Source organism: Nanorana parkeri, unplaced genomic scaffold (assembly GCF_000935625.1).
Source record: "Nanorana parkeri isolate BGI_ZX_2015 unplaced genomic scaffold, ASM93562v1 scaffold414, whole genome shotgun sequence".
NCBI classification, from domain to species: domain Eukaryota; kingdom Metazoa; phylum Chordata; class Amphibia; order Anura; family Dicroglossidae; genus Nanorana; species Nanorana parkeri.
The window spans coordinates 296,960-321,358 of NW_017306682.1; the positions used below are offsets into that span (position 1 = coordinate 296,960).

The 24,399-nt window shown below is 42.7% G+C and overlaps 1 protein-coding gene across 1 annotated transcript in view; it reads left to right on the top strand.

Moving 5' to 3' along the window:
* PPFIBP2 (PPFIA binding protein 2) overlaps positions 1-24,399 on the top strand; it is a 137,792-nt gene that overhangs the window by 70,601 nt on the left and 42,792 nt on the right. Inside the window, exons 6-10 of the mRNA XM_018559741.1 lie at positions 8,488-8,619; positions 13,179-13,370; positions 18,061-18,153; positions 18,763-18,874; positions 20,840-20,872. Coding sequence (XP_018415243.1) covers positions 8,488-8,619; positions 13,179-13,370; positions 18,061-18,153; positions 18,763-18,874; positions 20,840-20,872 — 562 coding nt within the window. The remainder of the gene's footprint in view (positions 1-8,487; positions 8,620-13,178; positions 13,371-18,060; positions 18,154-18,762; positions 18,875-20,839; positions 20,873-24,399) is intronic.

Consider the following 24,399-nt stretch of genomic DNA (forward strand, 5'->3'; position numbering starts at 1 on the left):
TATATTCGGCAGCAAGTGAACATTTTGTCCCTGAAGTTGATGTGTTGGAAGCAGAAAAAATGGGCCTGTGTAAGGTTTTGAGCAATTTTCACAATGAGCAAATTGTGGTGGCTAGAGCAACTCTAGCTCTTGTGGGATGTTCCCTGTCTGCAGTTGTCAGGACCTACCAAAAGTGGTCCAAGGAAGGCAAACCGGTGACAGGGTCATGGGTGGCCAAGGCTCAGTGATGGACGTGGGGGAAAGAGTTAATGTTGGTTCTGATAAAAAGGTGTCTGAATACACAGTGCATCAAAGTTTGTTGCATATGGGGCTGCGTAGCTGCAGAGCGGTCAGAGTGCCCATGCTAACCCGTGTCCACTGCTAAAAGCACCTCCAATGGGCACAAGAGCACAAAAACTGGAAGACGTAGCAATGGAAGAAGGTGGCCTGATCTGATTAATCATGGTTTTTTTATACATCATGTGGATGGCCGGGTGCTTGTGTGTCACTTAGGCTGGGTTCACACCTAGGCGTATTGAATATGCGCGTTTGTACCGCGATTTGCGGTAAAAAAAAACATGCGACAAACGCGCGTTTCCGAGGGCTACTTAGCTGTATCCCAATGGAAACGCCCGACCAAAACGCCCCAAAGAAGTACATGTACTTCTTTGGGCGTAGGGCGGTTTCCTGCGCGTTCGTACTCGCGGAAAAATGCCCAGATGGGAACCATGCACATTGAAAATAATGGCATTTCCCTGTTTGAGCGGTTTTCCGCGAGTAGGAACGCGCGGAAAAACGCCCAGGTGGGAACCGGGCCTTACCTGGGGAAGAGAGGCCCCAGGATGTACTATAGGTAGAAGGCAAGCCAGTGGAGGCAGTTTGATGCTTTGGGCAATGTTCTGCTGGGAAACTTTGGGTCCTGCCATTCATGTAGATGTTGCTTGACACGTACCACCTCCCTAAACATTATTGCTGACCAAGTACATGATATTTTCTGATGGCAGTGGCCTCTTTCAGCAGGATAATGCGCCCTGCCACACAACACAAGTTCAAGGTGTTGACTTGGCCTACAGATCTCACTCCAATGGAGCATCTGTGGAATGTGCAAGAAAAAAGTCAGATCCATGGAGGCTCCACCATGCAACTTACAGGACTTAACGGATCTGCTACTGACTGCTTGGTGCCAGATACCACAGCATACCATCAGAGGTCTAGTGGAGTCAATGCCTAGATGGGTCAGGACTGTTTTGGTTGGCAAAGGGGGGGATCTACTCAATATTAGGTAGGTGGTCGTAATGTTATGGCTAATCGGTGTATATTATCTCACTGAATGTAGAGTTTGTTACGTCCGTGAGTCAGGTTGTATGTTATAACTAATTATACCGTGGACTCCGAACTGTATAACTTTGATTCGTTTGGGGCTTCCTGTCGACATTTTAGTATTCTTGTGTATGTTTTGGTATGAACTAACAACTCTGGTATTTGGTCTATAATTCCATTATCCATTGTAGGTTAGGAGGTGAAAGGTGGAGAACTGAACAATGGCCTCTGTGTCATTTTCATTTTTTTTACACATTGAGGGGAATTTATCAAAACTGGAGCAAACAGAATCTGGAGCAGTTGCCCATGGCAACCAATCAGCATCTCTCTTCAGTTTGCTCAGGTAAGATTTGAAAATGAAAAAGAGAAGCTGATTGCTTGCAGTGCAAATCTGCTCCAGTTTTGATAAATTCCCCCCAATATGTTATAGTTTGCCCCAGAGAAGAGCAGTGACTCGGATACTCTGTGTATATGTGTCACAAAATCCCATTGAAACACTACACTTCATTATTCTCTTAGCAGACTCAACACCTGCTATGTGTCTATTCTTAGCTGCTGCTATCGCCTGTGTTGTTCAGCAGAACCTTCACCCGGGGAATGCTAATCCTGAATGGTATGCCGTGATTTGAGCAGCAGGTTTTCTCAGTGTAACGGGGAGTGAATGTCTAAAAGTGTCTCCATGTGTTTCACAAAGGTGATGTCCTTAATCAGTGCAGTATACATACCCAATTATACATGCTAAATCCTATTTAAAAAATGACAATGTATGATGCTCGATATGCAGTACTTGATCGGTGCCGGCCATAGAGATGAATGTCGTACCTGTATGACAACACTTCGGGGTCTGTTTATGAACCAAAGTAAAACGAGAATGTCACCAGCACTCCAAGATAGGTGAAATCAGTCCATTTAATAGCTCAGCATGTCCTCAGTGCAAGCGTTTTTCGGGGGCCTCGCAGGGTCCCCGTCATCGGGCTCAGAATGACAGAACATTGCATATAGGATCTGATCACCATTTAAATAGACCCTCCCTTTTATAAACCATTCGCAGAGCCGTTCACAATGCAAATCTCTGAATGTTCATTTTGTACGAATAGAGGCAAAAAAAGAACGTTTTTTTTTCTTTTTAGGTCAGATGTAATACCACATAGTGGCCACTAGATGGAGCGGAGGAGCATAGAAAATAAATATTTAACATTGCACTATGTCCTAGGACCTATGCTATGCTGGGACCGCTGCACTAGTCACACACACTCCTTTTTACTGCCGCTGAAACGTATCACTGTGTGCTTTAGAATCTACGGTAAGTCAGACCGCCTCATTTCCTGGCTGGAGGACACCCAGCATCATGTAGCGCTTTCCAACCAGACTGTCCCTCGCCTGCTCTGTTATATTCATGGGGGGGGGGGGGGGCTTTATCAAAACTGGAGCAGATTTGCATTGCAGCTTCACTGTCTTATTTTCAAATCTTACCTGAGCAAACTGAAGAGAGATGCTGATTGGTTGCCATGGCAAACTTGAGATTTGCAGAACTCCTCCTCCTAAGAGCCAGCCCACTGCTTCCATCGTGGCTAAGAGCTCTGGAGAGAAGTAGTGAGGCAGGGTGCTGTGGTGTTTTCAAGAACCTATGGACTAGTAATGTGCAGTGAGGTCCTTGGCAGGTGAGGAACCCCCCAAGCCCAGTCACAAGCTATGTGTGGAGGAAGGAGGGAAGAGACCAGGAAAAGCCTCCCTGTCCCTCACGTGTTCTAGATGGATGCCGTCAGTGTTTGTTTTTGTTTGTTCTGGTTTTTTTTATTGGTCCAATTGCGCTTTGCCATTGGTCCAAACCATGCACAGAGCTCAAGCCTCTGACTCCAAGTCAGAAGCTGTTGTAACTCTGGCCTCACAATGTTGGGTTACAGAGCAGTGTTGTGTGTAACCTAACATAGGTGTCAAAATCCGGATGAAACGCCGCTCCGTCCATGACCGGTCACACAGTGGGGAGGCTTTCCCTCTGTGTAACCTGTTATAAGATGCTCTGAATAGAGAAAAGGCTGTTTTCAAGGGCATTAAATGATGAGGTTTTATAAAAAATTAATATTTGCATTTTGATGAAGGGGAAGAGAAGAACCAGGGAAGGCAAAGTATAAGCAGATTAAACTTCAACTTTAAATGAGCGTGGTAAAGATGATAGAATTTTAGTGATTTTCGGTATTGCTAGATCCACTTGGCAGGCTAAAAAGGGGTTACATGCGGAGGCAACATTCCCATTGTTCCTGCACTTTGTGCGAGGCGCAATCTGCTCCTCACATTTGTTTCTCATTTGCCGTGCACCGGAGCTGCAGAGTTCTCCGAGCTGCGTGTGCCATTCTGGTCAGGAGCGTTCCCGTGTCCGAGCCAGCCGGAGGGATCAGTTTATAGCAGAGCCTAGTGTTTAATTATCTCTCGGCTGCGGCGGCGGCACATGGCTCTGGGTTTCCATATTCCTGGCAGACGTCAGAGCGAAGCCCTCGCTGAGAAAAGTTTTGCAGGCTTCCACGTGGACGACGCCGTCACTGTCTGGAGGCTTTTCTACACGGGGAGGCTGCGGGTGCCCTTGTATTGGGTTTGCATTGCTCCACTTGTCGCTGACCTTGCCGCGGGGCTCGAGGTGGAAGCTCCTGCAGGAACCGCGTAGGTGAGCGCCGATGAAGCTGATCCTTTAAGAAGGTCGATACTCAAAGTGAGTTTTTACTATTTTTACTCTTCCTTGTGTTTCCTCGCTTTGCATCCTTGACAGTTGGAAAGTTGAGGATTAATATAATAGGCTCAGTTCACAAAGCTCACACACCAGGTTAAAGAAGAACTCCGAGGTATTTATAAATGAACCCTTGCAGAGGGGCTACCCCCCACACTCCTCGCTGCAAGGGTTAACTGGTTGTTTTGGTCTAGGGGCAAAAATAAAGAAGATGCACTCACCCGATCCTCCGTCCTGCGGCAGTCACAGAACGCAGATGAAATACGTATGTGAAGGATGTCTTGCGTGCCAAAGGATTTGGAATTTGGCTCGCATACTCCTAAGGTTTAAAGAAGAGCTCAACTTTTTTTCTCACCAAGTAACCCTAATAGTGGGGCTACCCCAACCCCATAAACCCCCCATCCCCAACCACACACACACACTGCAAGGGTTAACTGCTCATTTTGGGTCTAGGGTCTAAAATAAACATACTCACCTGATCCTCTTTCAGCTCTTTCCCCCTCTACACCAGCTGTGGTATATCCCTCTGCGTCCTCACCTCTAATAGACTTGTATTAGAAGTGATGACATCACGGGTTCTTAGACTGCCGGAGCCCAGGGGATAAGAGGCTGCAGGGATCGGTCTAGCAGCCAGATGAGGATCAGGTGAGTATTCATTTTCGCCCCCTAGACAAAATTATCACTTAACCTTTGCTGTGCTGGGGTAGCCCCCTGCAAGGGTTAATTTTTAATAATTCTGGAGTTCTTTTTAAGGATCTTTTTTATTTTCTAAAAAGTGACAGTTATTTTTTAATGGAGTTCAATGAGTTTTGAAACCTGAAGTCACATGGCTCATGTAAAGATTCTAACCCGGGGGTGTTGGCTTTTGTGAATCTAACCTACGGCAGATTCCCCTCTCTCTCACCTCTCTCTGCCCCGGCTGTGATGTGTCCATTGGCGTCCTCGCGTCTGATAGACATGTATTAGACATGATGGGTCAGAGCCAGGGGAGAAGAGGCTGTGGGGACCAGTCTAGCAGCCAGGCAGGAACGAGACTCAGGTAAGTATTTGTTCATTTTCGCCCCCTAGACAAAACGAGCAGTTAACCCCTGGAGTTCCTCTTTCAAGTTTCTTTGGATTTGTTTGTGGTTTCTATTTTCTTTCTGGAATCTGATTCTGGGTACCCTAGTTGGGGTGACCTTGTTAGACAAGATCAGCTATACGGGGTCATTGAGGCTTATAAAATGGTCTGACATCAAGCAATATTGCACCACAGATTATTGGCATTCCATGCACCTCTCTAACACCTATTCTGGACTTTACAGGTCCTCTTTGCAGACCATGTTGCGGGTCCTCTTTGCGGACAGCTTTGCGGGTCCTCTTTGCGGACAGCTTTGCGGGTCCTCTTTGCGGACAGGTTTGCCGGTCCTCTTTGCCGGTCCTCTTTGCCGGTCCTCTTTGCCGGTCCTCTTTGCCGGTCCTCTTTGCCGGTCCTCTTTGCCGGTCCTCTTTGCCGGTCCTCTTTGCCGGTCCTCTTTGCCGGTCCTCTTTGCCGGTCCTCTTTGCCGGTCCTCTTTGCCGGTCCTCTTTGCCGGTCCTCTTTGCCGGTCCTCTTTGCCGGTCCTCTTTGCCGGTCCTCTTTGGAGACAGTGTTGCCGGTCCTCTTTGCAGTCCTCTTTGGAGACAGTGTTGCCAGTCCTCTTTGCAGACCGCTTTGCAGGTCCACTTTGCAGGTCCACTTTGCAGGCACCTTTTGTAGTCGTACATGGAGAAAAGAGATCAATTAGAAATAAATGATCGCACCTTCAAATGATCTTTTCTATGTCTGGTGTGCACATTTCAGCCATATCATTTCCCTATTCCCACCTGTGAGTTAATAGCTTAAAGCTCTGGGATAAACAAATATTGTCTAAATACCAAAGTCATGAGTATTCTGACTTGAGTCTTGATGAGCTTTGTGTATTTCTTCCAGATCTGTGCGGTAATTTAATGTGACACTTAGAGCTTCCTTTAATAAAGACCGCTCACTGCTGCTTTCTCTCCTTATGCAGGGTGACTGGTCTTGTCTCCGCCCCCTCCTGTAGTTTTCTCAAGTGGGTTCGGCCTGCTGGGTAGAGATGAAGGGAATACTCGACAATTACATTTCAACCTATGGATACAATCTATTGTGTTTGGTACACAAAGAATGATTGTGTCATGAAATACAGTACTGCAGCATGTCAGGCTATGATGAATGGATACTCCGTGTGCAAATGGTTGAGCACTAATTTTGGGATTGTGATATGGTTGAACTATCTTTTTTACATTTACAAAGTATCAGGATTCTTAGAAATTACAAATGTCTCTTTTTGTGTTGCTTCAGTGTATCTACTAAATTGCTCCTAAATTTAAACCCAAAAACTACAATGTAATATATTGCAGATTACCAATCCTTAGATGTGGTGGCTGCATTCGTTCTCTTTTTTTCAGGCTAAGAACACTTTCAGCATAGAACATTATCTATTACTACGACAGAAATCCAGTGTCCTTGTCACTTCCTGTGCACTGAACTAAAACCTCAATATTATCAGCTTTCACATGCATCATTGGCGGACTACAGAGCACCACCTTTCTATATCATTGAGAAGAGGAGGGGTTGTTTGTAGCACATATCAGGAGCACAGCCAAGGGTGACAACGTTGCTCCTCAGATACAGTGCACGGAGTGAATGTTATCACCCTAGGACAGAAAGTACGGTACTAGCAGGATCTCTAGGTGAAAATAAAGGGTAACACTAAACAAATGCAGCCACCGTGTTTAAAAAGAAACTCCCAGTTATTTTAAACCTTAACCTTAGGGTGGTATCACCACTGCAAGAGTTAACTGCTCGTTTTATGATTATTATTATTCAGGATTTATATAGCGCCAACAGTTTGTGCAGCGCTTTACAATATAAGGAAGACATTACAATCACAATACAATACAAGACAAGATGGTAAGGAGGGCCCTGCCCATGAGGGCTTACAATCTAAAAGTTTTGGTCTAGGGGCTGGAATACAGAAGATATACTCACCTGATCCTCCGTGCTGAGCACTCACCTCTCTTTCTTTCCCTCCGCTTTGGATGGGGTATGTCCCTCAGCGTCTTCACATCTACTGCAGGTGAATAGACCTGCATTAGATATGGTGATGTCACAGGTAGGGTTACTCTTTACTTTCACCTGCTAGTAATGTAATTCCCTAGTCACTTTATGGACTGGTAAGCTTCAATATTATAATTTTGTTTTTGACTTGCTTTAATCTGTCATTCGATTGTAAAGGATCCGTAAGCCCAAAAGTGCCCATCCCCAGGACAATTCTCAGTTAACACATGTTATTTTGGATGTTTCAATGTATAGGCTTCACCCAACATTCAAGACTGGTGGATATCCACTTGGCTATTGAATGGTCAATATACATAGTACAAGATTCCCGTAACTATTCAAGGCCAGAATCCCAATCCAGTATTTTTGGCTGGATGAGGTGACCCTCCAGTGTCTATGGGGATGTGCACAACAGCCACAAACAAGCAGTTTCAGGGAACTGGAATGTTTTTTGTGACTAAAGTGTTCCAGCCTAGGGGAGAAAGTGGCCAAGAAGACATTATTTGGCCAGCTGTAGGCTGATAACTCTAACAGAATCCAAGAAGATGCAAGACCCATAAGAAACCTAAAAAAAGAAGTGCCCGGAGCAAATAGTATGAAGGATATAGCAGGTGTAGGGGCCACATGACGGGGTTAAATGGGTACCAAACAGCTTTTGAGGTAAAGAAAAAGAAGATAAGATGGTCTACTTCCTGATTGACTTAGGAGGTCTCTCCTACCTGAGAATCAATCAGCGGGGAGGAGCAGGACAGTGGCAATCTCTGGATGACCACCATCCAAAGAGCTTCCCACCCTGAAATTTGTTTCCTGTTGTTATTTATACTTTGCTTTTAGCCTGTCACGAAGGCTAACATTTAGTTTAAAGATCTTTGAAGGCATTAATTTGTGTAAAGGGTGGGTGGAGACCCTTCTGAGGTACGGCATCCCGTGTAAGTGTGGCCCAGTTGTTGAGACCCAAGATTGATGTACGGATGGGAATTCTGGAGTAGCTTTCTGTAATCATCCCCAAGGCGGTGTGGTGAGGTTGGGGTCCTGCCAAGTTACAGGATTCGGGCCACACATACATAGAGAGTCTTTTTATCTGTGCTCTTGTCAGATGTTTCTGGTACCTTCAAGGACCATCAACCATCCTTTTTGTTATTTATTGGATTTTTTTTTTTATTTAAGTAGATGGCTACTATGGTCATTAAATTCCAGTTTTGCGTGGTCTCAGTACATTCTTGGTGAATACAGGTAGTAAACAGTGGATATGGCCTAATGATAGTAGTGGTGGGCTCCCTCTGGAATGTCATTGTCATGTGATGCAAATCCTAAATGCAACAGAACCCTTTTCTGAAACTTGAATCTATAATCTTGTTCTATTTCATAGGAGCTTTTGAGCCGGACGTCCCTTGAAACCCAAAAGCTGGACCTGATGGCAGATGTCTCAGACCTAAAGATAAAGCTGGTTGGTTTGGAAAAAGAGAAGACTGACTGTGAAGACTCTCATAACAAGGCAGAGGTTGGTGAACACACACATACTTGCTGACGTATAGTTATATATATATATATATATATATATGTGTACACACATGAACATCTGTTGGGCTTTGCTTGATCAGAGCTTTGTAAACTTGTCACCCGACTCCTGCTGTACCTCCTCCCAACCGTGCAGCACCACTCTGTGTATGTGATCATAGCTATTCTCAGAGCTGCGGTTCAGCTGCATCTGAAAATTTCCCCTCCGTACCTTTTAATTTAAAGTATACTTGTCATAAAGGGAATTCAGAGGCTGCCAGTGCTGACCTTCTTCTGAATATGTTAAGTGTCTGGCTGTACTGTTTTCTCTAATACTGACCCAGGACAAGCATTCGGAACGTGGATCAGAGAAAAAAAGTCTGAACCCCTGATGTGCACACATGTACTAAGTCATTGTCTTAGAAAGATCAGGTAGCCAGACAACTACCGTTTTTAGAACAAGGTCAGCAAGGTCAGCAAGACCGTATTCCTCTCATGGTGGATTTCCTTTCACCACATATTTACTGCCCTATGTTTATGAATGATGAAGTGATGGACGTTATGAGAACACCTTAGGGTGTGCCCTACTCTGGCACTGTTGGATCGATCTTCGGACCTCGGCGCTCTTCCACGCTGCTGCCATCTCCGCCACCGTCACTTCGGGGTTCTCGGAAGTCCTCTTCACAATTGGGTGATTCTATAACTCCTGCACATGCACACAGGATTGACATTCTCCCGGCACCTGGCCCATTCACAGCATCTTCTAGAAGCATTCCAGAAAAATAAATAATTTACTTTAGCGTATTCATAAGCAGCCTAAAAAGATGTTGATCAATCCAGCTATCCTTTATGATGCTGTTGACTGGCCAGTGTTGGGAGAAACAACTAGGTGCAACACTCCAAAGGTTTAGCATCCCAAGAGTCTATAATACATCATAATGGTCCAAACAAAGGCAAGCATGCAATATTTCCAGAGCTGTAATAATCTCCCTATATTATGGCTTTAACTGTTGTGAATGGAGTGGTGAACTCATAAGGTTTATTAGAAGGTGATTTAAACTTGAATGTACTGTAGACTATCTTTTTTACTCTTGGGTCTATTTAACCCATGGGTTCACATTAAAGGAGAACTATGGGGTCAGTGTTTTTCCCCATAGTTCTCCTTAGGGTAACGGGAGGACACAAACTAGCGTCCTCCCGTTACCCTAAGCTCAGTATAACGCGAGCTACAGCTCGCGGTATACTGAGACGCCGGAGCGGACCCCGACTTAGACGACGGGATCCGCCCAGCTGCGTGAGTGACAGCTGGCTCTGCCTATCTAGAGGCTGTACCCGCCCCCTCCCCCGTCCGTTCCGCCAGTCAGCGCTGGCAGATCGGAGCGGGGAGAGGGGAATCCGTGATAGGATCGAGAGGTGAGCGAACCCGGTATGTGTTCGCTCACCTCCCGATCTACTGAGCCGACCTGTGACAGTCTCATTGGCACAGGTCGGCTAGAACTATGAGGTGAGTGAAAAGCACTCACCTCCATAGTTCTCCTTTTAAACCTCAGTTTTGGATAGACTGATACATTATCATCCAACCAATAGCTGTATAGAAAGATATAGATACAGATCTATATATAGATATATATAAAACCTAATGGGATTGCATGCCCTGCTAGAAAATCAAATGTTCATACTATTTGATCCCCCTCCTAGTTTTGCTATATGGCTTCATAGGCAACAAGGTTGACAACACTTTTCAGAACCTGCAAATCTTCATAATGCCATGCCATTACCCAGCCTCCTATCTTCTCTTTGATATGCTAGTGAACGTGATAACCATCCCAAGCTCCTCTGACAACACGTCTATGAACTGTTTCCTCTGGCTCATCATCATGGCATAACAAAATAGACACTCCGCTGTTTTTAATTCTTAGCCAGCATATAGACACTCAACAGATTTAAGGCACTAGCTAGACTGAAAAGTGACTTTTAAAGGAATATGTAAAAGATCTAAAGGGTATTTTTATCTGTTTGCTAGGAGTAGTCCTTTGATGTGATTAGGCCATGCAGCAGGTGCTTATTTGTATTCATGTCCGGCATGTTTTGCAGTCCCAGCATATGGAGAATGGTTGGTCTTCATACATGAACCTGTTAGTTTTCCTTGGCCGATAGAATGCAGAGATAACACTGTGCAGTGTACAGGATCCTGCTGAGTTGGGCTATTCATTGAGATCCCTCTCAAGATTGTGGTTACGTCAAGCATGCATACCACTTTGCAGCTGTGTAATGCCTTTTATGTGCGAGTAACAAACACTCATCCCTGTAAAGTTCTCTTCAATGCCACTTTTCATCAACTTGTCATGTGCCAATGCTATCTTTACATATTAATGTATGTGTAACCAGACCTCATTTTACAAAGAAGTTGTGTTATGTTCAGGCAAGTGGAATGCACGCTGCACATGTATCAGATCAGTTTTTATTTAAATACAGTAATACCTTGGTTTACGAGCATAATTCGTTCCGGAAGCATGCTTGTAATCCAAAGCGCTTGTATATCAAAGCGAATTTCCCCATAGGAAATAATGGAAATTCAGATGATTCGTTCCACAACCCAAAAATATTCATGTACAATACAGTACTGTAATATAATACTCTACAAAATATAAAAGAAAAATAAACCAATTACCGGTACCTTCGTGGCTGGTGTGAGGGGGACAAGAGAGAAGGATTATTGTGTAGGACGACTTTCACTGTCACTAACAGAATCACTCCTATCTCTTGACTAAATGGAATATTTGTCATTTCGTGAAACCTTAACAAGGAATCTATCCAATGTGACATTGCATTGTCGTTAAACAGACTCATCGCTCGCACTGCTACAGCCTTATTCGGTGGTGCTTTTCTAAAAAATTTTGCTCTTATTGAAAGACATTTGCTTGTATATCAAGGCAACATTTTTCAGAAATGTTTGCTTGTCTTGCAAAACACTCTCAAACCAAGTTACTTGTAAACCAAGGTATTACTGTAAAGGTAAATCTTTCTGTAGTTTGGTGTAGCAAACCATAGAGATCTACAACCACTTTGTAAAATGTACAGTAAATTAGGCTGTAAGGCATTTACACTCCACAGACCCATTTTGGTGTAACCCAATGATATGTTCTAAATGTGTAGATTTCACAACCAATTTACTGACAGCATTTCTGCCTTTTAAAATCAAGGCAATGAATCATTGCTCTGCTTGAGTTGCCTCCCAGGCAAAATGCTAGAAATTTTTTTTATAGTAGGAGAGGTTCAGTTGGAGCAAGCTAAAATATGAAAACATGTCCTCCTGCAAAACGAGAGAGAGAGAGAGAGAGAGAGATAATCATGCTCGACATTTATGTGGCCTGTTTAAAGGACAACGACCAAATCAAGTGCCCCCTCCATTACATTAAAAATTAACCCTTGCATGAGAGAGAGAGAGAGAGAGAACACAATTATATTGAAGAGTGCACCAATGATGCTACTTTTGCAAAGCATTCTAATTTTTCTAAACAGGGAGCAGAGTGGTAGTTTTTGCTCTGGTGAATCATTTCTCTCTGATTTTTCATATAACACTTATGAATGGGGTGGGGGTTTCACTTACCTAACTCACTTACTCAGCTGTGTGTACATGAGCTCCAACCATTCAGCACTGTATATAATATTTTGAGATAAGCAGTGAAAGCCCAGTTGATTTTTCAATTTATATCCACTAAATGCATTCCAGGTAATTCAAGACAACAGGTGTGCAAAGTCAGTTTGTGATCTTTATCAGCCACAACCTGAGAAGAAAAGCCTGCACCCTGCCAGCATGCTGCAGAGAAGGACCCTTGCTCTCTGTGTGGGTGTAGTGGTTGCTTGGCAGAGGTCCAACTTGCTCCTTGCTAAGTTAGATCTATGGCTCTGCCATCAGCAGGAGCACATATGTTTCCTGCTGATAGGAGAGTTCAAGCTCAAACTTAGCAAGGGGTGTGTCAGGCCTCTGCAGGGGGACCACTGCTTCCACACAGAGAGCAAGGGTGCTTCTCTACATCATGCTGGTATTGGGGCAGGCTGAACTGTAAGACCTTTTTTGTTTTGATGCAATGTAATCTAAAAAGTTCAGTTAAGATTTTCCTGGTAACCATGTAATGGGGGGTTTGCGTCTGCACCTGGATTATGTCCCCTGACAAAAATAAAATAAAAAATGTCCCCACACGTGATTAATAAAAAAACATATATAAGCTTACATTCATGTAGGTACCCAAAATTTGCTAAATTGAATAGAACGCGGTTTAGATACAGCAACTATAATGTTCATAGAACTGAAGATTACATGGGGTTATGCAGCTCTGTGAACTCCCAATCATCCCCTCCGACCAAGTATTCTCAAGAACGGCAGCCCTGAATGATGATGATGGATGATCAGGGAACAAGTCAGGGACAGGAAGTGTCAGCAACCATTAAGATCCGCTTCTCCATTTTATCTGTGTCTCTCTGGTGCACATGTACAATGTATTATGGTTCTCTTACTTTCAGGAAGGAGCTTGCTATAAACTTTCTCTTCCCTCTTTACAGTCTGTAGTCAATATGATAAATGAGCTCCAGGAACAAATGTGCAAACTACAGCAGGAGATCAATAATAAAATCCAAGAGAGGGAGGAGACCCAGGCTAGCCTGCCTAACTTGACTGAGCCTCTCCAAGTCAACGTGATTGAACTGATTGAACCTCCACAGCCCATGAAGTGCCCGGGTTGTGAGGGAAAGGATGTATGAGAAGTATTGTGCACCTTGCATGAGACTAGACTGGGGTGCGTACTAATGCTCTGCAAGTAAGCATGGAACAAAATGGCAGACAAACAGGGCTATTTGAAACACATTGGTTGGGGTACTAAAACATTGATAGGAGTATAAAGAAACCACATACAATCTAAATAGTGTAAGTCCAATGCCACTCAAAACTCTTTTAATTTTATGTGGCTGTCGGCAAGTTGACACATATGGGAGCCTTTTATTAAGAAGTCTGCTGCAGTAATGAGAGATCTCCTCTGAATCTGCAAGTACTGCTAAAATGCATTAGCTGTTATAATTTAAAATATTACATTCACCCCCTCCCCAATTGCTAGTGTAGCACCATCTTCACCTCCTCCCCGATTGCTAGTGTAGCACCCCCTTGACCCTCAGAGGCCTGAGTTGGACCCTCAAAGGGCTAACCTTTCGCTCTCAGGGGCAAACCCTTAGCCAATGAAGGGATATGTGATCAAAGAAGTTGGGTGCCATTCACTTTACGTGCCTATTCAAATGCTTTATTGTAGAACATCAACTGGGAGAGAGGGTGAAGGGCTTAGGACATCCATGGCAAAAATAGGAAATACTCCAGACTCACCAGTCCCTTTCAGTCTTCCACAGCGCAGAATCAATAGGAGAACAGACTAATGCCAGACTTGCTCCTGAGGTCCATACCAGTACCAGGCACCTCTAGTAGCCATTCAGCTTCTCTGGTTCTCTTCCACAACCAAGGTCCACAAGTGTGGCCTCTTTCAGGCTTGAGGCCTAGTAAGCATCTCATCTTTAAGCACCCCAGGCTAAGCCCGGGGGCAGGCTGGAACTGAGCACATGGCAATTCCCCTGAGTGTATATATGCACTCCTCCAGCATGCACCAATGGCCATAAGACCCCCAGGGATTGGCACACACATACTCATAATGTCCTCCCATTGGTTGCCCAACACTGCAGCAGAGTCACACCCCACTTAGGCAGGTACAATCAATAGCAGAACACATGGAATTAACCAGATAATAGCCAGCTATACGTCAGCCAGACAGATTACAGCTCTATCAATGCTAAATTCCTTGTAGCCAATCCACAGAAGGTGGTAAGGGCTACACTAGTAATATGGAATAAACAAATAATAGGCGAGTCCAGCTATGAGAACATTTGTTATGGTCTTCTGAGGAGATAGAGATGCCAACTGCCAATGGAAAGTCTTCTTGCTGGAGGCTCTGGAAGGTCTAAAAAGCCATTATGTGATTCCATCAACGTGTGTTCAGGTGGATTACATACATGACCCTACCACCTACCACCATGTTTCTAATGGAAGATCTGTAATCAAGTATGCTAGTTTACATCGGGCAAATAAGCATGTTTCTACCTATGGAGGGGGAAGGGGGAGCAATGTGACCACTGTCTTGTATTAAACAGTGACTTGCTGGGAAAATGCATGCCAGCCTATAATTTTATTCTCAAGCAGACTCAACCAGGAAACATTGGCAAGGATCATAGCAGGGTCTACAAACATACCAACGTTTGCCACTCTGACCATAAACAGCCAATCTGCAAGAACATTCTATAGCATTCTGTAGGCACTATCTTCTTTCTTTACTGCTCTGCAGATGACGCAAAGGGCTGTTGGGCTTCACAATTTAGGAACACCTGAGCTCTAATACCAGATTCCACCAGCAGGTGGATACAATGGTAAACTTGCAGATCTGGGACCAAACAAAACTGGATTGCTATTTAAAGGAGAACTATGGGGTCAGGGCTTTTCCCCATAGTTCTCAGGGTTACGGGAGGACACAAACTAGCGTCCTCCCGTTACCCTAAGCTCAGTATACCGTGAGCTACAGCTCGCGGTATACTGAGACGCCGGAGCGGATCCCGACATCGATGTCGAGATCCGCCCAGCTGCGTGAGTGACAGCTGGCTCTGCCTATCTAGAGGCAGAGCCAGCTGTACCCGCCGCCTCCCCCGTCCGATCCGCCAGACAGCAGAGAGCCGTGACAGGATCGAGAGGTGAGCGAACGCCGGTATATGTTCGCTCACCTCCCGATCTACTGAGCCGACCTGTGACAGTCTCATTGTCATAGGTCGGCTAGAACTATGAGGTGAGTGAAAAGCACTCACCTCATAGTTCTCCTTTAAGACCAGAAGCCACTACATATTGCTTTGCAGAAAAGTCCAAAACAACAACTTTTTTTTTGAGAGCGCTCCTAAATGTGCAATAGGTCAGTCATTAATTGTAGCCAAAAGCAGTGCAATATAAAGGGCCTCCTACTGGGCTTAATTTAAACAGATTTATTAAGCTGGCCATACACCTTACAATTATCTGGAGATTTTCTATGGTCAGACGGAAAAGGTGCAACAGATTCCTCCATCTACGCTAAACTGTGTGGATGGAATAATCTCCACCTGGGCCAATCTCTTGCACTTTTTCCATCTGACCACAGAAAATCTGCAGATAATTGTAGGGTGTATGGACACCTTTAGGCTGTACCCACCCATCAATGGTTTATTTATATTGAAACCAAATCATATGGCATGTGCCTTACTTTAATTGAATACTAATAATATAGTGTAAATGCAGTTCCTCAGTGAATCATCATTTGGGCTGGTGATTGGTTCAGCCCAAAAGGATGTCCTTTTCTCAGTGAGCCGTGGGTAAAAACAAAGCTATCACCCTTAGCAGCCAATAAGAACTAATCTGTGACCTGTAAGTATATTTACTCACCTTCAGCTAATATTGCATTGTGCTGACTTGGTTGACATAGTCAGACTGACATTGTAAGTTACTAACAATGTGTGATTATCAATGAAATTTCAAATTCTGTAAATGTGCATTACTTAGCACTTAACTTTTGTCGTAATTGCTTGTACTGCTGTGATTTGCACTTTTGAGTTTCTTTAACACATTTCACGATATAGGGATGACAAAGAAGTAGTATAGTCATTTATACAATGCTGGTTTCTGTCTAAAAATCGTTAACCATAGACAATAGCAGACTAATCGCCCAGCCCTTCATTTCAGGTAGGAAGGTTTCAATATTTCCAGTAAGACACAATGGATGCATCAGTCTTTACAGAATTCACAAAGCACGTTTTAAATGAAACCTACCACATCCAACTAGTATTAAAAGCTAAACTTATGGGTCGAATTCCCTTTTATGTCCATTGAGTTGGTGTGTTTACCTCCCAGCACATTTAGAGCCCGTGTCAATGGGCTTTTATTCTATTCAGAACTCCTTATCTCTCCATACTAATCTATGGGAATGCAAAATCAGCTGAAACAGATCAAAGGCAGGACAACTGCACCCACAATGAATTCTGAATTTTCCCAGAAGCACCTGAAACTGATGTTAAAAGCTTGCTGCATTTGCCTGTGTGCATGTATGCTTGCTCCCACTTGTGGTTGTGCCATCGTGGGTTCTTTAAATTGTCAACAGTAAAGGGCATAGATCTTACCCCCTTTGTGCAGAATTCACTGCCAAATGGAGAATAGCACAGTAGAGCCTACTTAAAACAAAAAGAATATGCATGTTTCACAAATCCAAAAAAGTAAGGGGCTTATTCTAAGACGGTGGAGCCATGCCAGGTTGCATATACTGCACTAGTCCTGGTCAACAATCCTGGAACGGCTGCAGTATTTGGAACAAATTTAACATTCAGCTGTATCAGCAGCGATTCTGGTTGCACACTAGGTGAAGCATAGGAAGGAGAGCCTGAAATGATTGAAAGGTTGAGCCATGGAAGAAATGAATTGCATGTATCAACCCACTATCCTAAATGAGGAATAAATCCCATTATTTTTAGGATTTATGATGACAGGCAGACATACCCTTAGATTCTCTTTTTGGAAGGCTCTACTGTGTTTTGTATTGGCTTAATAGAGGATTCTGGGCTCCTTTTAGCCAAACTCACCATAACCTGCCTTTTTTTTTTTTTCACTGCTAAATACATATACCTCTTACTAATTAAAATTGTAAGAAGAATTGTAGAATTGCAAAGCATTCAACCTTCTACCCTTAAGCCATTGCCCCACAAATTAATGAGAGCAGTTCAAAACTGAAGTCAAGGCCTCAGTTCAAATTTTAAGCTCCATCATTATTCTGTATTCTTAATATTATAAAAAATACCACAGTATGAAAATAATAAAACCTTAACACCGTAATGACAGCGATTGTACTGGGATATACAGTTTGTCAGCAACTTCAGGCCTGCATGTTGGTCTACCTTGACAGACAGGTGGAGTTCTGATGCTGAAGATTCCAGTGTTCGTGTTTTCAGGCATCTCTCTTTAGCAATAAATGTCAATTTAAGTTGTAGACAGAACCTGATCTCTCCTCCAGGGTGGTTTATCTGCTCGTGAAGTAGCAGATAACATGTTTATGTTGCCTGGAGCTACTCATGGACTTGCCAAGACATCTGCTCTGCTTTTACATATACTGCTATGATCGTGCAGAGTTGGGTGGGATTGCTTCTTATCAGTGAATAGCATCAGATTCAAGTGCAGACAGGCCAGCTGAACTTGAACCATGTGATGACGCTTTAGTGTTGACTTGGTGTTTACTGCATGAGTTTGTCAGTGTGTGTCAGTGAGCATTCAGAGTTCTGCACCTGTGTGGCGTGGCTAGATGTGAAGGTCCTTCTTCTAATCATGGCCTATTTGTCTTGGTCTTTTTCACAGATGCTGCTACAAGAACTGAAATGCCTCAAAATAAAAGTGGACGAACTGGAAAATGAGAGGGTACAATATGAATGGAAACTTAAAGCAACAATGGTGGGTCAAATGTTTTGTTGTTTTTAGCTGGTGGTGGTTCTATGTTAACTCGTCGGTTCTTTTTCATTTTTTTTACTATGCACAACTCCTATCTTTTGCCATTTTTATGACTATTTTGCATTTGTAAAACCTATTTACATCTGTGCACTGTTGGAACATGTAATTGCTATGCTATGGGTTTTAGTCAGAGATGTCAAGTTCTGTCTTGGCACTAGGAATGACGGACAGTTTTTTGCAGACATTTCTCATGTCAGATTGTCTAATCATGATGTTTTCCTTGCTGTTATGTCAGCAGTGCTGTCTGACCCACCTTGTGCCCCCTTAATATTACATTCCTATTGAGGTCTGGTTAGTCTACAGAATGGCCTGACACTACACCCAACACTGAGCTTAATAGCATGACTCTTAAAAGTGCTTTACCAGTAGACCCTGGTGAACCCTCATATTTATAGGCTTCCTGTGCAGTAATATGTCCCTGATGACACTTTTTTTTCCCCAGAAGTTTAGATGAACAAGACCATGTTAATTATACTGGATTACCTTTTTCTAAGTCTACACTTGAAATCAAAGAGACTTGCATGCCTGAATTTATAAAACATTATCTTTTAGGCTGAAATTGCACAACTACAGGAACAACTTGCATTAAAAGATGCTGAAATAGAACGTCTGCAGAGTCAGATAACTTCAAGAACCGTTGCACAAAATGAATCCTCAGAAAGAGGTAGATGATTACTTTTCCTAATTAACTTTCTAATTAATATAAGGCTGCATGGAACATAATGTGCCTTTTTAGTGTGCTTTTATTAGTAACAACATTTTTTAATGGATTCCACTTTGGTCCTTTAATTGTTTGTTCTTTATTGGTTTTACACTGGTTTCATTAGTTTGTTTTTCCATGTATATATGTGTATGTATAAATATATATTCTAGATTTTTAGGAAGGGTTAGAACCTATGTTAGGTTATTATTATGTCCTTATTGGCACCACAATACCTGTATGTTACAGAGACACAACTGGAGGTGAAAGGGAATCCTTCCTTTGACAATTTTTACTAGAACAGTTGTACCTATTGGGTGATTATCCTTTTTTACCCCTTCCCAGAGACACCGGTAGCAAAAAAAACGAACAGGTCTTCTAACCCTTCTTTGCTTTGGCAAGTAATAAATATTGCTGGAATGGCAATTTAATGGAGGGCATCTTAGCTCCAGTTTTTTTCTTTTTTTTTTTTTTCCTTTTTGATCATTTTTTAAACTGCTCTCGGCTCAGGTGGGTCTTCGCCATTCCTCATATTTCAAAAACTGTCAAATGTTTAGCGACCAGGAGGTGATAACAGGGGAGAATGAGAGGAAGGTTAAGGGAGAAAGGTTGACCGTATGGGTAATAGACCACAGAGGGAGGCCATTGTTTCCCCTAACTACCTCATTGCCCATCTAATAAAAGGTTTAGGATAAAATTGCAGGCATCATTTTAAGCAAAGAAAGTAGAAAGGGCTGTATGACCAGTGACAAATTACATTCACTGATGGGCCTTATTGACCCACTTATGCTGTATACAGAAATAAGGTAAAAAGTCACCCTCTATAGCAATTTGTTTATCTACATCTTGTTAGAAATATCTCACCTAGGAAACCTAGCTAGTTTTCAGATGACATGTTTCATATGCAAGTAGTTTCTGAAGGTTGGAATTGTCCCTTTTTAAAGTGGACCTTGTATACAAATGCAAGGCCCTCTTCTTTAGTAGCTAAAGAAAAAGTAAGTTAAACATTAGAAGAAGAAAGTATGAATATATACCTCACCCCGACCTTCCATGAGCTCTCTTGAGTGCGGATGATATCAATGGGCTTTTTCCAGGATGCTGATGCTCCCAAATTTCAGAAGTCACTCCTGTGACTTGCAGGCAGAAACCTCTTGTCGCAGGATTTGGGATCTTCAGCTTTCCCAAGATCCCAGGAGAAGGCCTAGTGGTGTCACCTTTACCTACACCCTCTTCACTCTTCTGTAGAAAAGGGTCTTCAAAAGAAGTAGATCTTGAATTTGAATGCAAGAACTGAACTCTGCCCAAAAAATTGGGCAAGCAAGCAGGCAGAAGGCAAATGACTAGTTACCAGCATTACCTGTAGTCTCTCTGCAGCTGATTCTTGTCCCCATTACTGACTTGTCATGCCCTGTTCTGCACTGTGTTCCTGTGTGGAGGCCGCCATCTTGGTAGAGGCAGGGCTTTCCCAACTCATGTCAACCCTCAAGGAGGACCATGAGCAGTACAGTAGTGATCTCACCAAATCTCACTCCAAATCTCCCAAGACTAGTAGTCAGAGGCAGAAGAACCTAAAAGTCACACTGCAGATATACAGCTATGAGGTTATAGTCACAAGACTGCCTAGGCACACTCGCATACCAGGAAGTACACTGATATTTTTTCAGGAGGAATTCCAGACTAAAGGTACATCTTGCAGGGTACTGTTTTTTTTTTCCCCACTATTAACACTTCTAGAAGTTCCCTTTTTAATATAGTAAATCTCCACTTTTTGAGTTCAGTTCCACTTTAAGTGCTTTTCCATCAATACTCTAATATGTGAATATTTGAACAATACCGTAAGAGATCATATAAGAAGAGTGAGCAATGCATATTTAGATAAAAATGTAACTTTGCATCTATTTGCTTTCTTTACCATCTCCCATCACATAGAAGAAGTATTTAGGAGGAGGATTAAAGAGAAACGTAAGCCATTGTCATTTTTTTTATTCTTGTCCAGCACTGTTGTTTGTAATGCTACATTGTTGCAACAGCCTTTGTCCCGTGTCACTGATTGCAAATTACTAGCAGCGAGCAGACCGCTAACATCGTCTCAGTGCTTCCGTTTGTCTACCCTTACTTGCCCTGAATCTGCTAAATCACTTAATTAATTGGTGGTTGAATTAAGGTTTTGGATTTCAGACATTGGAGTGGGCAAGACTGTCTGTTTGTTGTATATGTTGCCTGCTGTTTGGGTGGTGATTGTGAATTGGACTTTACAACCTGCCTCCTGCTGCGCAAATCAGATCTGTGAACGATGACCTGAATAATGTGGACAACTGCAGATCATTGCTGTTTTATGTTGCATTATGCATTATGTGGCCTTCATATAATAAGAGAGAACAAATTGCAGAATCCCATAGCAATCACAGATCAGCCCTGACCAGTGTTGTGCAGATAAAGCCATGATGGGTAGATTTACAGGTTTCGATTGATAGATGTATATATATTTACAGGCACATTAAAACATTCTTTCTGGCCCGAATTATGTAAATGTTGAGTCAGTTGACCATTTACAATTCTGCATAAATTATTTAAAAGGTCTATCCACCCTAAAGGAATCGATGGCGGGTTAGGTCACCAGGTAGCTTCTTATATCTCTGAATGAGTCCTGCAGCGTAATCTTACAGCCATAGTACCTCACCCTATTCACAATGACTTTAAGGTCTTACTCTTCTAGATGCAACAGAAGTGTTCCAAGTCTTCCTGCTGTATTCTCCAAGTGATCAAATAGAAAATGTAACAAGGAAAGTTGGAAATTCTTTGTAACTGCAGCACATGTATAGGCTGGAGAAATTATATGTGGAGATCTCACCTCCAGAGTCACTGAGAACCTGTTAGGTGATTTTTAGCTTTCCAGGACACAACCATTTTGGGCAGAATGACCTTTCAAGGCTTTTCTTAAAAGCAGATATGACATGCGGAGAATTGTTGGTTCTCAATGACCAACGGGCTGGTAATGCATAGGTTACCTTCAGTACTGTGAGCACAGCACATGCACAGTCTTATGAAATTGTATGCCAAGATCTCACCTTCTGGCACACTAAGAACTTGTTAGGCAATTTATCTTTCCAGAACACACCAACTTTGGACATACTGACAAGGCTCTTCAAGGCTCTTAAAAGCACATATGACATGCTACAAATTATAGTTTCTCAACGACCAACGGGCCTAGTCTCCAGCACTGTGCACTCATAGAAGGCATGTCTTAACCTTTTGGACATGTTTGACTCATCTGATGATTTTTTTCACACTGCTGATTCCAGTTCAAGGAAGGTTGTCACTGGAACCTTTGTGGTGTTTAGTTTTTGCTATTGGCTTTTATTTCTATGGAAGTGCTTTTTTGGGAATCTTGATTGGATTTTAGATTTTTTGGAAGTCAAGAATGTATTGACAGTGATGTTTTCCCATATCCTATGATATATAATTGTAAGAATAGCTTGACTTTTAGTAGTTATTCTTTAAATTCCTGTATGGCTTCCAGCAGGTTGCATGTGGCTGCCCACATGGGTATAGAAACAGATAAATATAAAAGGGGCCACACATGTATTGATATGATCATTCAAATGATCATTTGATGTGACTAAAATTCTCAAATTGAATAAGAATTGTAAGTCATAGGGGGTGATTTACTAACCTAAACACACTCACGCACCAGTTGTGTGTGCATTTTTACACAGCAAAACGTATATCAACCAAACACGAGCAACGTGTCACATTTTCACGCCGTTATGGCGCGTTTTTATGTATTTACGTACGTGCGCGTCATGTAGCATGCGCCATAGGCTACACGCTCTAATAGCGGCATGCAAGTCTCTAAAAGCATATTTCCACTAATGCCATATATGGAAAAATCATGCACATGATGCATATATAATGCTGCTTCACCTCTATGCCTACAACCATCCCAAAAAACACTTTGAAAATGCTAAAAACAGTATTCAAAAATATGGAACTTACACACCACTGACGTGTTCAGCTCTGTATGAGCCAACTGCACATGTGTGGAGGCAAGTTCACACGCTTCTTAAGCCCAGAAACATGAGCACGCCAATTCTTCACAATTTCTTGGTAAATTTGAATAGCAGCGTGTTCACGCGCGACTATTATTCCAACCATTCTGTACTGTTCAGAGGTGTTTGTTTTTCGAAAGCTTATTTCCTCTTGGCAGTTTTTAAGTGTTCCTCATTCCACTTATGGAGAGACTTTCATTATTTTTTGCACTACCTAAATAATGTCCCAAAAACATGAGTGCATCACAGTTTAGACAAAAATGGTTAGCTCATGCATTTACATTCCTGCATTCATCAACGCAAGCAACACAACGCAGAGCTAATTTAAACATCACCTTGCAATTCATGCAGGGCTTTGCACAACACCCCTGCTGGGTGTGTACACACTACAAAGGTGTCTAGATTCCACTAATAGATCATGCTGGGAGGGAACACACTACAGAGGTGTATACTTGTTCATGGCGTGTTTATAAGGTTAGTAAATCAACTCCATACTCTTCAACTGATTTTGGCTCTGGCAATTCAGTTGGTTTTGTCAGACTTTTAATGATCAATTCACCTGCCTGTGTTAGAGAATCAATTGTAATATAGATTGATTTGAATGATTGCTTTTAATCAAATTTTCAATCAATATAGCAGGTGTTCACTTGTTTGTACAGTATATCCATCTTTAGACACCGGGGCAGTGCTGAGGAAGGGGGTCATTATATGATAACTGTACTAAAAGTACAGCTATCCTTTAACTAGAACTCCAGCCACTACCTTTTTTTTTAGTTGGGGATAGAGCCCGGAAGGGTTACACTTAGAACCTCTGTTTAGGTTTTTATTGCCTCTGCATTGCATAGATTTCCCCTTAGTTCATATCCTGGTTGCCACGGGTGTGGAAGTGTGGTAAGCACTATTAGAGACACAGGTGGCAATACAAATCTGACAGCGGGTTTTAGTTCTACCTACTTTCCTAAAAAAAAAAATGTATATGTGCTTCAATCAGAGACATTTTCATTACTTCCTTCCCTAGTGGGCATAGGACATAAAGAAAAGTCTCCCTGAACGACATACAGACTGCAGTAACAGCCTGACATGAATGTAACCCTTCAATCTTTATCCAGAACTAAACTGGAGAGCTGCAGAATCTGAATCGTCAGTTTCTAGGGTATACAATTCAGGGTGTGTGAATCACAAGTGTGACTGAACAGAATTACAAGAAATGTGGCATATAAAACCATGGACATTGAATTGCACATTCCAAATCTTTCATGTAGCTTCTTGCTGCCTTACCATGTGTCTGATAAAATAATGGGAAAGCCCACCCAAAACTGATATCTTAATTGGAGAATAATGGTGGTAGGTAGGAACACCCATTGGCATCTAAATCTCTCTGAGACTCCCACAGACATCTTTCCCTACTGAGTTCACCCTCCTCCCCATTGCAGAGTGTCG